General features: G+C 43.7%; 1 protein-coding gene across 2 annotated transcripts in view; it reads right to left on the bottom strand.

Moving 5' to 3' along the window:
- PRPS2 (phosphoribosyl pyrophosphate synthetase 2) overlaps positions 1-5,864 on the bottom strand; it is a 32,874-nt gene extending 27,010 nt beyond the window's left edge. Inside the window, exon 1 of one of the 2 annotated variants that reach the window (XM_019529323.1) lies at positions 5,664-5,864. In XM_019529323.1, the coding sequence (XP_019384868.1) occupies positions 5,664-5,785 (122 nt within the window). In that variant the 5' untranslated portion in view covers positions 5,786-5,864. The remainder of the gene's footprint in view (positions 1-5,663) is intronic. The other variant, XM_019529324.1, reaches the window with a different exon arrangement.
- Positions 5,865-13,899: the final 8,035 nt, after the last annotated feature.

A 13,899-nucleotide genomic window follows, 5' to 3' on the forward strand; every position in this document is an offset into this window, starting at 1 on the left:
TAATTTAACCCTTAAGTTTCAATTTAAAAACTGACATTTTGTATCTAAGCAAACACATCCCTCTAACTTGTTTAGTAAGCATCTTTTACAAAGGCTTCTAACACTCCCCCCACAAACATGCAGGCAGGCCTAATCCTCAAACCTCTTTTAAATTTCCCTATTCACTAACAGAAGACAGTATTATGTGCATGAAGAGATAATTCACAATTCAATCTTTGGAGCAGATTAAAAATGATCCAGCTTAGGTTTAAGAATTACTGTATAACAAACATGCCTTATATACACTATAAATCATTTAAGACACCCTTTGGTCATTTAAATCGTGCAGCCTTTACCAGCCGTTTACCTAATCTCATAGGATTTCAATATTAAATGAATTCCGGGTAAACCTAATTAACTGCATCTGCTACTTCAGGCAGAAATAACATGTTCCGGACAGTTTGCACCTCATTAAATACTTCTTGTTACACTCAAAGCTCAGATTCTGCTTAGCTTTTTGCACCTTGTTAAGGCTCCAGACACCATTACTTAGAGCACCCTGCTTCTAGTAGCAGCACTGCAGGGACAGGTCTTAGGCTAGAGGTGGGCAAAATACAGCCTGTGGCTTGAATTCAGTCTGCCAAGTGATTCTATCCAGCCCATGGTAGGTCCTTTGGCCCTGCACTGCTCAGGTGTGGGGGGAGACCAGGAGGTGGCCAGGCCTGCTACCCCTAGGCACATAAGTTCTACCTGGCACAAAATGGATCCCACCATCTCCACGGGCAGCTTTAGGGCATGCTGGAAGCTATAGTCTGCAGGGCCAGGCAGCGCGGCAGCAGGGCAGGAGTGGCACGGCAGCTAGACTCTACTTCCCAGCAGCCCCTGTGGGTGGGTCCGTCCAGCTGCAACCGACAGCATCTCCACTGCCCATGTATTCTGCCCCACCTGCACTGCACCTACTACTGCAAGCACCAGATAGAATGGGCAGGGTCTCCATGGAAAAACTGGCCCGGGACCCCTATGAGCAGGGCACACTCAGCTGGGTGGATGGGATGAGGCTGAAGGTGGGCAGAGAACAGTGTCCAGGAGAAGGAAGGGCAGGCAGGGCAGAATCGCAGGGCAGTGACAGTGTAAGGCCAGAGCCATAATCTATTCCCTCTACCCAACACTCCCCAATATCTTCCATTTAGAGACTCAGTCTCAGGTGTGATTTAAGTACCATAAGCATACACGGGGACAATTTGGTTAACTGCTTAGAGGGGAAAAAATATCAAGTTATTATACTTGCTAACGCACGTATTTTAACCTTTGTTATAAATCTAACGATTGGCACAAACACTAATGCAGTTAAATGTTTGGTTACAGAAAATTAAGAGAAAAAAATTCTCACTATTTTCACTGTTAGTGGACTTGGCTAGTCTGCTGAAGGAAAGTTTATCCTTTGCCTTCAAAAGAAAAGGAAAGAGTTAGAGCTTAAGAGTAATTCTCATAAGTATCCTTGCAAAATGCAAAAGAAGTTCTCAGTTGCTAGCCTCCCTATAGCTGTTGATACAGCCTGTGTCAAGTCTGAATTAGCGTATTGAAATGTACTCCAATTTGAGTACATGAAAACATTTCAGAAATTTCATGGAGCACACAAGTTATCTGCCAGTTTAACACCGTGTCCTGGCAAGCAGAGATTGCATCTGTACCTCCATTAGTTTCTGGTACAATTAAAGGTGTTAATGAAATGCAAAGGCCTCTACAGATTGTATTCTGACTGCCCCAATACCCATAACTATTTAAGAACAATCTTAAACCTTTTTTCTTTACATTCTACCCTGTAAACAAAGATTTATGATTTTAAAGGCGAGAGAGCCTCTCAGTTTATTATCTTTTTCAGCACAAAACCCATTTCGATACACAAAAAGAAGTTGGGCGTATGTGAACTGATATGCCTGTATATGTGCATGCGCTTGCACGTGTGTGCGCGCGCATGTGCACGTGTGTGTTCATTTAAGAGCCTGTCAATTAAAGTGCAGTGAGTTTCTAGGTCATGAGTCCCTGGGATTTGCTGCTCCCATAGCTGATCTGACAGAACAAGGGGTTGTTGACCCTCAGGGGAAGGCTTATCTATTTACATATGCTTGTGCCCGAGCATGGTGTACGAAAAAGTTGTGGTTCTTTTTTTGGGGGGAGAGAATTTTGAGTAAATTAATATTGGAGTTAATGAGTTGCTTGCTGTCTTCCAGGATTCTGCAATAATATACATCATGAAATGTGTGTATTAGCATTTCTAATTAAAAAAAACCCAAAAGCAGCTGATGCAGGAAAAAATTATAGTTGTACACTATTAAGACTTAAAATGACCTGGCAGCCCATATATCCAATTTACTTCAGCTGTAGTTAGTTAACTGCCCATATATTCTCCAGGAATTCTCATAGCTACTTTTGAATTTTACATCAAGAGTTACAGTTTGAATACACTGGACTTCTAGAATCAAAATTAGCAGCATAACCTCCAGTATAAGAAATATTAAAAAACGAGACAAATTATTTGTTCAGGAGGAAAAAGTCTGTCTGCACTATGAGTAGAGCACCACTTTTAAAAGCTACAGTTAAGGATTTATAACCAAATATTAAAAATAAAAAAGGATTTAAGAGTCACACATCTTTGTTTAGGAAAAAAAATAAATGCAAATGTCAAAAGTTCTCCTGGAAGCTTTCAATAGTTTATTTTCCCTTTAGACTACACTCTGCATGAAATTCTTGATCACATATGAAAATCTGGTAGTCTTAGTTAGTCCATGGACATCCTGTAGTGACTAGCACCCAATTATTTTATGGCACCCCCTCCAAATACATCTAAAATTATATAGAAGATGACCTAATCATGAAGCATAGGACTTAATCAAGTTATCCAGTAAATTAAATGTGTAATATTTCAAAAGTAATAACACTTCACGTGAGATATAAATCTGAGTCAAAGCAATTCTGACTAGATAAACCCCAAACCCAAGAAGCAGTTTGCAACAGCAAACAGAAGTCAGACCTTACTTTCTGATACAGTAGTTCAACCTTTTTAGACTTGAGGCACGCCTCGGAAATTGCTAGCTCTTTTTTTTTTTTTTAAACTAAGAGTAAAAACTACAGAAACATACTAAAGCAATTTTTAAGTTGCAAAGAACTAGGGCCACAACAGGCAGCCCATTAACACAATGGGTTCCTATGGGAATCTATGGATTTATCTTATGAATCATGTTTGCACACCTAACAGCACTGCAGTACTGTTTAACTGCAAGACTCAATGCCAACCCTAATTTCTGACCTGTTGCTGGGGCCCCAGCAGATTTTGTGACATAGCCCTGGTCACCCTCCAGCCACTTCCCTTTTTGTTGTGGCTGTGGCCCCACCTCCTTGGCTGCCAACTGTTACCCCCCGCCCCCCAGTTGCTGGAGCCACTGCCACATGATTTGGGCCACAGCTAAAGCTGCTACTGTGGGACAGGGCATGTGGCCTCAGTAGCAGCTTCTGCTCCAGCATGGAGTACAGGGTAGGAGACGGAGCTGCTCACGTGCAATAAATGGAGCTGCCACTACTGCCACAAGGCCCAGAATGGAGTCAGAGCCGCCACAGTATGTCCAGGCCTGGATCCAGTCTACAAGGAGTGCTGGGGTCTGAGTCTGGCCTGGGGTTCAATGCGAATGTGACACCTCTTGGTTAGTGCAGAAGCCAGGTATACATAGCATCTTTCAGTCCCACTGCCCGCTTTGCAATTTAACTGTTCTCCAGTTACCCAAGTACTAATGGTAATTGCAACCATCTATTTTGTAAACAGCTGTATCATTTAACTGCATCAGAAGCAGTGAAAGGGAAGAAGCGAAAAGGAAGGTGGTATTAGCAATCTTGGAAGTAGTTTCTCGATTACTATCTACCTTCATTTTCTAATAATTTCATGGCTGCTATTCAGAGCCTTAAAAACCGAAGGGAGTTGGCTGGTTTCATGACCACGACACAACATCACTGGCAGCATTATACACAATGGTCATTAAGTACACAACCCTGTCAATGCAATGTTAGAGTCCCCCCAGAGTGACTAGCTCACCACATTTTCACGTCTTCTATTAATCAGCTTTGGCAGCTCCTTTTAGAAGCTTTGAAAATGATATGAACTAGTCAGCTTTTGGGGCTGCTATTAGATGCCTTTAAAAGTGATGGGAACTAATCAGTTTTGGGAGTTGCTAACCACAGCACTGACACAGTTGTGCTTCTAATGAGCATCATCTAAACAAAGTGAGGATAAGTGCATCCAGGAAAATACAGTCTTTTTCCCAGCCCCCAAGTGTCCACTTAAATGCAGAACATCTCAATCAGTAAAATCCAAATTACCACTCAGGTAGGCCAACATTCTGAAATCTCAGCTAACATATGGCAACGCTTATACCTTCTAGCTGGTAAAAACCATAGAGCAGCACCTAGCCCCCCTAAAGGTACGTCAATACTGCCTTCACAGGAGGCATCCTACTAGCTTCTCTGAAAAAAAAAAAATGCTGTGGTTTAAGCCAGTAATAAAGAACCACCACTTTTTAAATGTATGATCTTATCAACTATATTACCCTGTAACTTTTCCCTCTGAGGCAAGGCCCTGAAGCTATTTCAGTCGCATGTGACTGCTGTAAGAACTCAGCCAGGCACAAGACAAGCACATGGAAAAACACCCAAACTTGATATCCCTAACTGACAACTTTCCCCATAGGAAAAGGGAAAGACCCCATGAACTTGGACCAATCCTAAACTAGGGTAAGTTTATTATGCAGATGACAGGCAATTTGCCTCTCTATTGCTAAGTCTCTTAGCAAACATAACTGAAGTTGGTAGTTTTGAACTTTTGGGTAATAATGTTAGACTACTATGCAGTTTTGAACAGGTTATAGGTAAACAAATACAACTGCCCCAAACTGGGACTCTTTAGGCAAAAACCTAAAAGTGGCTTGGTCAATGGCTCACTAACAGCTATCCCCAACTATGCACCTTGGAGTGAAGGGGGGGCAGTGACTGGATTTGAACTTGGGTAAAGTTTTGCAAATCAGGGATCAGGGCAGATTCGTCTTGGTTCAACAGGTTATATTATGTGGTCACAACTTGGTTTCCTCAGGCTCCCTAGAGCATGCCTTGGAGAACCCATTCATACACCCACAGCCTTAATTTTTAACAGTATTCTTCAAGACTCAAAAGGCAGCTGTACTCAGAAATGGTTATTTCTTCTTTAGCACTTAAGCCCTCCCTTCACAAGCAGATCAAGGCACAAAGGGGCCTTCATCGTTCCCAGGTGGGACAGCTAGCAGCCCCTCCGCCCCTGCTGGGTGAGAACAACCTCCCAGGAACTTGAACGGATCCAACGTGCAGCTATTTACCCCGTGGGCAACAGCAAGGGGCAGGCAGGAACGACCTTGGTAGCAGGAGCCAGTGTCAGGCCGGGCGGGGATTGGCTCAGCCAGCCCCCCTCCCTCCTCCCCTAATCGCGCACGTGGGCAAGAAGTGGGGGCTGGGACAGAACCTCACCTGGGAGCCCGGCAGGGGGCGGGGCCACTGACGTCACGGGCGACGGTGGCCCCGGGCCCCGCCAAACCCTCTCAGCCAGGGGCGCCGCAGGATGGGGGAGGGGAGGGGAGAGGGAGCGAGCCACTGCGTCCCCCACCGCCCACCTGGTCTCCTGGTTGCTGAATTTCTTGGTGACCACCTTGCCCAGCTCCAGCCCGAGCCGGTCGGCCACCCGCTGGGACAGGTCCTGGTGAGAGCTGCCGCTGAACAGCACGATGTTGGGCATGGCGGCGGCGGCGCTCCGGGCTCCGACAGGCGGCAGGAAAGAGGAGCGGGGGTTACGGACGCGGGGTCAAATAACCGGCGGCCCCGAGCCCGCCCCCTCCCCCTCCCCGCGCGAGCTCACGGGAGGGGGGCGGGGCCAAGGTTGGCGGGGGCGGGGTTGCCAGGGACTGACAGTTGGGGCATGGAATGGCTGATTGTTGCCGGGGGGGAGGGACCGGGCGGTCGGGTGTCACTCAAGTGGAGGGACGGGTGTCGCAAATGCGCGGGTATTGTCCTGTTTATGTTGCTAGTAGGGGGTTTCCTCTGAGTCTGTCGCTCTGTATCTGTACTTTCCTTATTATTATTTTTTCAGTAGCTTCAGGCTTCCCGCCAGAGCTTCCTATTCGGACTGCCTGCATTTCCAGTCCGTGTCCCATATTGTGAAAAAAAGAGATTCCCCTCTGTCCGCCGGCCAGGGCAGCCAAAGTATGGAGATAGGCTAAGAGGAGTGGGCTGAATACAGAAAGTGGCAGGGAACACTCGCACTTGTTCCCTCTAACCGCAGTTTGCAGATTTCTGATTTGATTAATACAGCAGTTAGTAGGACCATAGTTGTTTTATTGCGACTAGAGAGTCCCGCCTGGAAGAGACTTGTAAAATGAGGCATCCAAACTGTAATTGTGAATTACTGCAAAAGCATCAGACTCTATTTGGGAATTTATTTTTTTTTTTTGCAAAAAGCTTGACATTTTCTTTGCAGTCATCTCATCATCCAATCTTATGTATCCTTTCTATACCAAGGATTGACAACCTATATGTTCCTGTGGAGCCATTGGATCCATCCAGCAGAGCAGAGGGTTCAGCAGCACCCCCTAGCAGGGGCTTTGCCCCCCAATCCTGTGGCAGAGAGAACATCTGATGGTATCTGTAAGATGTTTGGCAGGGGGAGGAGGAAAGCAAAAGCAGCCAGGTCCTGGCACCAGCCCACCTGAGTGACCTGAGCTGAGTCATTCTGGTCTGCCTCAGAAAATATTTCCAAACCCTCTCTATGTAGTAAAAATATGTGTTCTTTGTTTCTAAGAGAAAAGGAGGATTTATTTGATAAAATAAACTGATCAGCAGTATAACTGGGAGTGATGCTTGTAAGCTTTTTGCACAAAATAGTGCAGGTAACTGTCTTTTGGCCTGACCTGAGAACGGGAATTTAATGCCTGAAAACTTACTGAACATCTCTCCCAGCTACATGGTTAGTCTAATAAAATATATTACCAAATATATCTGGCATTTGGCACATAACCTCACATATTGCATACTACATGTATGCATGTTGCATACTACAACACAAGACTACTTTTTTTCTGTCACCCCTGGAAACTTAATTTGGTCTCTGAAATTCAAAGTTGTACTCCTTCCAGCTTGTACAACTTCTGTAATAAGTAGTTAGTAGGTTAGATTCTACTCAGAATTTCTGGTAACTGCCAATGGTGTTAAATATTACCATTTATTGTGACTTTCAAAATATTAAGTGCTTTATTTCAAATCCTATGATTAGGTGAAAACCAAAGCTTTCATTAGAAAGATCAGTTGTCAAGTGTATAGTATTGCAAAAAAAGGAAAGGCAGCATAATAATCTAATAATAAATACATAAGTGCTAATTGACCACCTGTACACTAGGAGAAAAAAACAGTATCAGACTCAAAAAGTTATTGCCAAATCTCCTGTTTACTTTGTTGTACCCCAGAGGAAAACAAGAATGATTTTTTTTATTCATTAGCTAAATAAGATGTGCAAGGTAGCTATAACTTTGGATACAGGAACCACATTCCACTATACCAATAACAATAGAGATTATTTTGCCTGATATAGGACATAAGAGTGTCTGTTCACCAGGGCACCCCAAGGGAAGACAAGGTCTAACGGTCACAAATTGTTGGAAGACCGTTTTAGACTGGACATAAGGAAAAACTTCTTTACCATCCAAGTCTCTAGATTCTGGAATAGACTCCCCTCAGAAGCGGTGCAAGCACCTACCTACTCTGGATACCTTTAAGAAATGCCTGGAGTCTTATCTTGCTGGGATCATCTGACCGCAGCCAACTTCCTGTCTCTAGGGCAGGGGGCTCAACCTGATAATCTTGCACAGTCCCTTCCAGCCAAATTACTCTTTCCTGATAAATAGCAGTAAATAGGCTCCTACCTGTTCAGCTGTAGCTAATATAAAGAATCACAGGAACAAAATTTACCAGTTAGCAGAAACTATGCAGCATACATAATTCTGCTGTGGAAAAGTTTTTCAGAAGCTGTTCACTTCAGGATATAAATGATGGAGTATAGCAAAGACAAGATTCTACTAAAGCCCTCAGGAGGAGAAATCAAGCTCTGTTTTCAAGGAAATTATAAACTATTTTATTTCATTTTATAAATATTCACTAAGGATACAGTGATGTTTTTCTTTCAAATTTACCTTTAAGAAAACTGCATATTACCTATAGGAGAATACAATTTAAGAAACAACTCAGAATGGCACTGGTAGGGTCACCATGACCTCTGATCAAAAGTTCTTTTTCTTTTAGCAGCTTTTTAATAGAACTGTCAGCTCACCTTGGGTCTAAATATCAACCCCACTCTTTCTTGATTTTAATGCTCACTTGAAAGGGCCAAATTTCACTTTTTTACAGTGTTGGCAGTATTAAAATAAATTATCAGTCAGGCCTCAATAGAATTATGATCAGGGATCCTGGGTTTCTCTGATTTAAAAAAATCCCCAATTTTCTGTTTAAAAAAAAGTAACCCATTTTTCCATGATTATTAAAAAAAGCACTATACACACACACACTTTGTTTTTAACTGAAAATTGGGGATTTTTTTAAATTGGAGAAAACCAAGATCCTGGAAGATATGAGATTAAATGAAACCTTTGAGATATAAAGCAAATAAATCCTGTTTGTATTTGCCTTTTGGATTCTTACTGTCTGGATACAAAGCTCAAATTTTGTCAGCATCCAAGAAGCTAGAAATTTACTGGTACTTTTTAAAATTTGAAGCTAAGATTCTCACCTAATTGCTGGTCTTCAGGATCTGGGACTTCAGGCTAAACAACAAATATGGTGAGTCTTCTGACATAACAGCAGGAGTTGGCAATACCTCAATTACAGCTGTGTACCCTTATGATTGTCTTATATTATACTGTGCAATTCCACTTTCTTTAATGACGATGCCATTCTTCCAGAGTTGTCTTGGCCTGTAAGTATAAATATAAAGGAATAAGGAGTAATAATAATGTATACCCAATCATGCAAATATTTATACATTTATATAATTCTATGTGCATGAGTAGTTTTACTCAGGTCAGACCTATTTGTATTGAAGTTAAGTATGTTCATATACATTTAGGGATACTCTAAGGTCCATTTCTTACCAAAATCATTTCTGTTTTTCTTCTTGGCCTGACAAGTTATCCGGTATTCAGGGTCTTGCGTTATATATGTATATATATTTCTATATATACATATGTGGTGCCCCCAGTTGGTGCTGTGAGTATTTCCCTGTTCCCAGGGCCAGGCCCCAGACCGGCCTACCATGACTTGATGGAATTGTAACTGAAAGGAGAGTTTCAGTGGTGTTCCTACCCTGGCCCAGAGATGGGAATACTTAGTGGCTCGTTGTGGTTGCTCCTGGGGCTCCACCTACCCCATGCCCCTTCCACTTGCCAACTGTGAGGATCGCGAGGATCATCGTTCCACAGTACCAACTCCTGGTTTCGGCTTGTCAAATGCCCGTAATGGGTCTCTACCTCACTGGCCCCTGCTGGAAGTGCAGGCCTGGAGTTTCCACCTTCTTCCTCCTTGGCCCAACTCCATCCCTATGCTGTGCCTGGGTCCACAGTGCCTCCCACAGGCACAGAATGGGTTATGCCCATCATGTGCCCTGCAGGGGTTGGCTGGTTACAGGCCTCTACCCCAGGGGCTAAGGGTTGGGAAGTCTTGGCTGGCTTCCTACTCCTGCCCTTGCTCATTCATGGTGGGGCAGAGTTGTGGGGGTAATCTGCTTGAATGCCTGGTGTTCCACACCCAGCTTCCTCCTGGGGGTTTTAAATCTCCCAGGGAAGCAGTCACAGCTGACATTATCAGCTGGCTGCCGCCCAGTTTGATTAACAGACACTTGAAGAGCCGGCTCCTTCCCCATCCTGGCCTGCTTCCTAGGTAAGTTTTCTGTGGTGGTGGGGTCCCTGGGCCCTCTGGGAGTGTCAGAGCCTGTTTTAAGGTTATATTATAATGGGAAACCTACAAATTGTCCTTAACAGCCCCACAAAGCTCTTTCTCTGAGTGTCTGGGGAATCTGCCAGTCTGTATACCTTCAGTTTTCTCTTTTCCCAGTAAGAGTTGCTCCCTCACTGATTCTGAAACAAATTACATTTTGGGTTCTGATAGCAGGTATAAAAACTCAAAACAGACCATTTATAAATAATTCAGTTCTCAGTTAAGGGTTTTGGTATGCACAAACAAACTGTATGAGGGGAGCCCTTATATATTTTTTTTCCATTAGCTCCTCAAATGTAGCTGGTGCATTACTTAAGCAAAAGACTATCAAATAAAATTGGCAAAGGTCTCATCTTGTAAAATCAGTCTTTCCTGTTCCCCTTTGGATCCACTTCCACTTGATAATGTCAACTATGAATAAGCAATGTAGAAAACGAGGCTGAACCTGCTATAGTATCCAGAATACCATGTCAGAAATGGTATTTTTCAATCTTTTAAAGTGGCTTACTTCAGGTTTTTTTTAATAATAGAAACAGAATCTAGTGCTGTCATCTTTTTTCTTAAGAAAATGTGTGAGGACCAAGGATGATTGAAAGTTCAGTTATACCTTCCTGATACATGTCTTCAAACTCCCATGAAGCCTCTCTCTTTTTGCTACTGATAACAGTACAGTGGCTGTTCAATGGGTTAGTTTCTTCTAGTATTAATTTTGTTATAGCACTGCAGTGCAACATATATTTGATTTGGGAGACAACTTTTTTTCTGACCATGACATCTTTTATGTTTTCTGTTGTTTCTCATTTGAACATACAGCATTGCACTGAACAGGTCCAATAACAATTCTAGCAGCTCATATCCCATCCCTTCTTCTACTAGTAGTTTTCTTCTATGCAAACATTTATTAGATCTACTCATTCATATTTTCCTCCTCTGGTTCCTATTTTTGCTATTTGTGTCTTGTATGAATTATCGAGGAAACAAACAGGAATCTTTTACTTCATATCCACATGTATATTACCAGTTAAAATTCCAATGATAACTCAAGTTTCAAAGCTATTTTCAGTCCTCTCTCATCTTTCTTTTATTGGAAAGCTACCATAGCATTTAGGTGTTACAATGCTTTTTGTCTGAAGGCATGGCCACTTATCTACAAATAATTGCCTACACACAATTTTTCACTAGCTTGAGCCTACATCTTTAAATTGATAATTACACCCTAGGACCCCTTTCCTGGTATTCATTGTTCAGTTATTCACCATATGAAATTAAAGCAGATTATTTGCTTATTTTAGCACTCCAGACTTCTTGCTCAAATTACACACATTCCAACCCTAATTTTTTCTACTTTTGGATTGGTCCGCATTCCCAAGTAGTGTCTCCCTTTGAGATCAGACTGGAGATTGGTTCAGTTGTAGATCTCTTCTTCAGTGTGTTTTCTTAGTACATCTGGATTCATAATTTATGTTTGAACTCACTTTTCTCATGCATTTCACAGATTTTTTTTTTAGTGGGCAATATTTTCCAGTAGGCAATATGACCTGACCTAGGGATCATGGAGACCTGGAGGGTCATATGACTGAAGCGTAGCTGTTAAGGACTACACCCTGCACAGAAGGGACAGAGTAGTGAGAAAAGGTGGAGGGGTAGCTCCCTACTTGAGAGAGAAGTATACCTTTCTGGAGGCTGACATTGGTTCCAAAAAGAAGCAGCTTGAAACCTTCTGGGTCAAGGTACAGAGGAGGTCTGGGGAGCGAGGTGAGAGAGACCAAACTGGGCATTTACTACAGGCCACTGAACCAAAGGGAGGGGCTGGATCTGGAGTTCTCTTGAGAACTGACAGAGGCTGCATGCACAAGGGACTCGGTAATCATGGGTGACTTCAGTTACCCATAGACTGGGAGGAACACTTAGCTAGGTCAGATCGTTCATGCAGTTTCCTGACCCAGGATATGCAAAAGCCAACCAGAGGTAATGCTCTCCTGGCCATGGTCTTGGCCAAAGGAGATGATCTGGTGTGTGGCTTGAACATTGAGGGAAACCTGGACAACAGTGACCGTGAAATTATTAGGTTCATGGTCCACCACAAGGTCGACAAATCAACCAACAGGACTGAAGTCCTAGACTTCAAAAATGCTGACTTCAACAGGCTCAGAGCATTAGTAGGGGAGGCAATGAGGGACCAGGAAGAGAAGGCAAATGCGGTGCACAAAGAGTGGTCATTGCTCAAGGACATAATCCTCAAAACACAAAAGAACACCATTCCTGCAAAGTGGAAAGGTAATAAGGAAATTGTAGTCCTCTTAAGAAAGAGGTATACGCACAGTGGAAGCTAAGGACAGTCCTCAAGGAGGACTATACTTTAATGACCAGCACTTGTAGGGAAATGATCCGGAAAGCCAAGGCAGTGACTGAGTTTAGGTTAGCCATGGGAGTCAAGGACAAGAAGTCCTTCTTTACGTCTGTAGGCAGTAGAAGGAAAACAAATGGAATTGGGGGATCCCTGCTTAACACCTTGGGACAGTTGGTAATTGACATTCAGAAAAAAACAACTCCTGAATGTCCACTGTGCTTTGGTATTTCACTGGACCATGGGAAAAGTAATGCGAGATAAGACTCAAAGTGGGCATGCTGGAACTGACAGCCTCCCCATCCAGTGGGTGCAATACCAACTAGAAAAGCTAGACATAAGTTAGCAGGACAGGATGGACTCCATCCGAGAGTGCTGAAGGCGCTAGCTGTGGGCATCATGGAACCCCTGGCAAAGCTCTTTCAGAATTCGTGGTGCACAGGAACATTGTGCCCATCTTTAAGAAGGGGAAGAGGGGGGACCTGGGCAACTACAAGCCAATCAGACAAACCTCCATCCCAGGGACAATCCTGGAAAAGTTCATTAAAGAATCTCTGTGCGATACACTCACAGAAGGTAAGATTCTGAATGACAGCCAGCATGGCTTTGTCACAGGTAGGTCTTGTCTTACCAATCTCATCTTCTATCACCAGGTCTCTTGCCACCTGGACATGGAAGACAAGGTAGACATTATATACTTAGACTTCCAAAAGGCTTTTGATCTAGTATCCCACAATATCCTTGTGGGGGAACTGAAAAATAGTGGGCTCAGCTGCTCAACGGTTCAGTGCGTGGGAAACTGGCTATGGTCAGAGAGGTCTCATGAACAGATCCATGTTTTCTTGGCACGAAGTGGCCAGTGGTGTCCCTCAAGGGTCCATGCTTGGACCAGTGCTTTTCAACATCTTTATCAATGATCTGGATAGGGGAATGAAAAGCTCATTGGCCAAGTTCGTGGATAACACCAAGTTATGGGGCAATGTGCCCACGCCAAAAGATCGGCTGCTGATAGGCAGACCTGGACAGGCTAGAGACTTGGGCAGACTGGAACCAGATGAAGTTTAACACTTCGAAATGTAAGGTGCTGCACTTGGTGGCAAATAACCCTCAACACACATACAGGCTCAGAGGTGACAGCCTGACCTGCACCACGGCTGAAAGGCACCTAGGGGTAATGATTGCCCACTGCATGAACATAGAATCATAGAATCATAGAAGTAGAGTCGGAAGGGACCTTGTAGATCTTCAAGTCCGACCCCCCGCCTGGGCGGGAGAAAAGACTGGACTCAAATGCGACCAGCCAGGTAGTCATCAAGCCTCTTCTTAAAGATCCCCAGGGTAGGAGCCAGCACCACTTCCCTTGGAAGTTGGTTCCAGCTCCTAGCCGCCCTAACTGTGAAGTAGTTCTTGCGGATGTCTAATTTAAATCTGCTCTCGAATAACTTGTGTCCATTGTTCCTTGTCATGCCAGGGAGCGCTAGGGGAAACGGTGTCTCCCCGAAACCCTTCTGGTCCCCCCTAGTGAGTTT

This window comes from Crocodylus porosus, unplaced genomic scaffold (assembly GCF_001723895.1).
Source record: "Crocodylus porosus isolate Cpor-Errol unplaced genomic scaffold, CroPor_comp1, whole genome shotgun sequence".
In the NCBI taxonomy this organism is placed as follows: Eukaryota; Metazoa; Chordata; order Crocodylia; family Crocodylidae; genus Crocodylus; species Crocodylus porosus.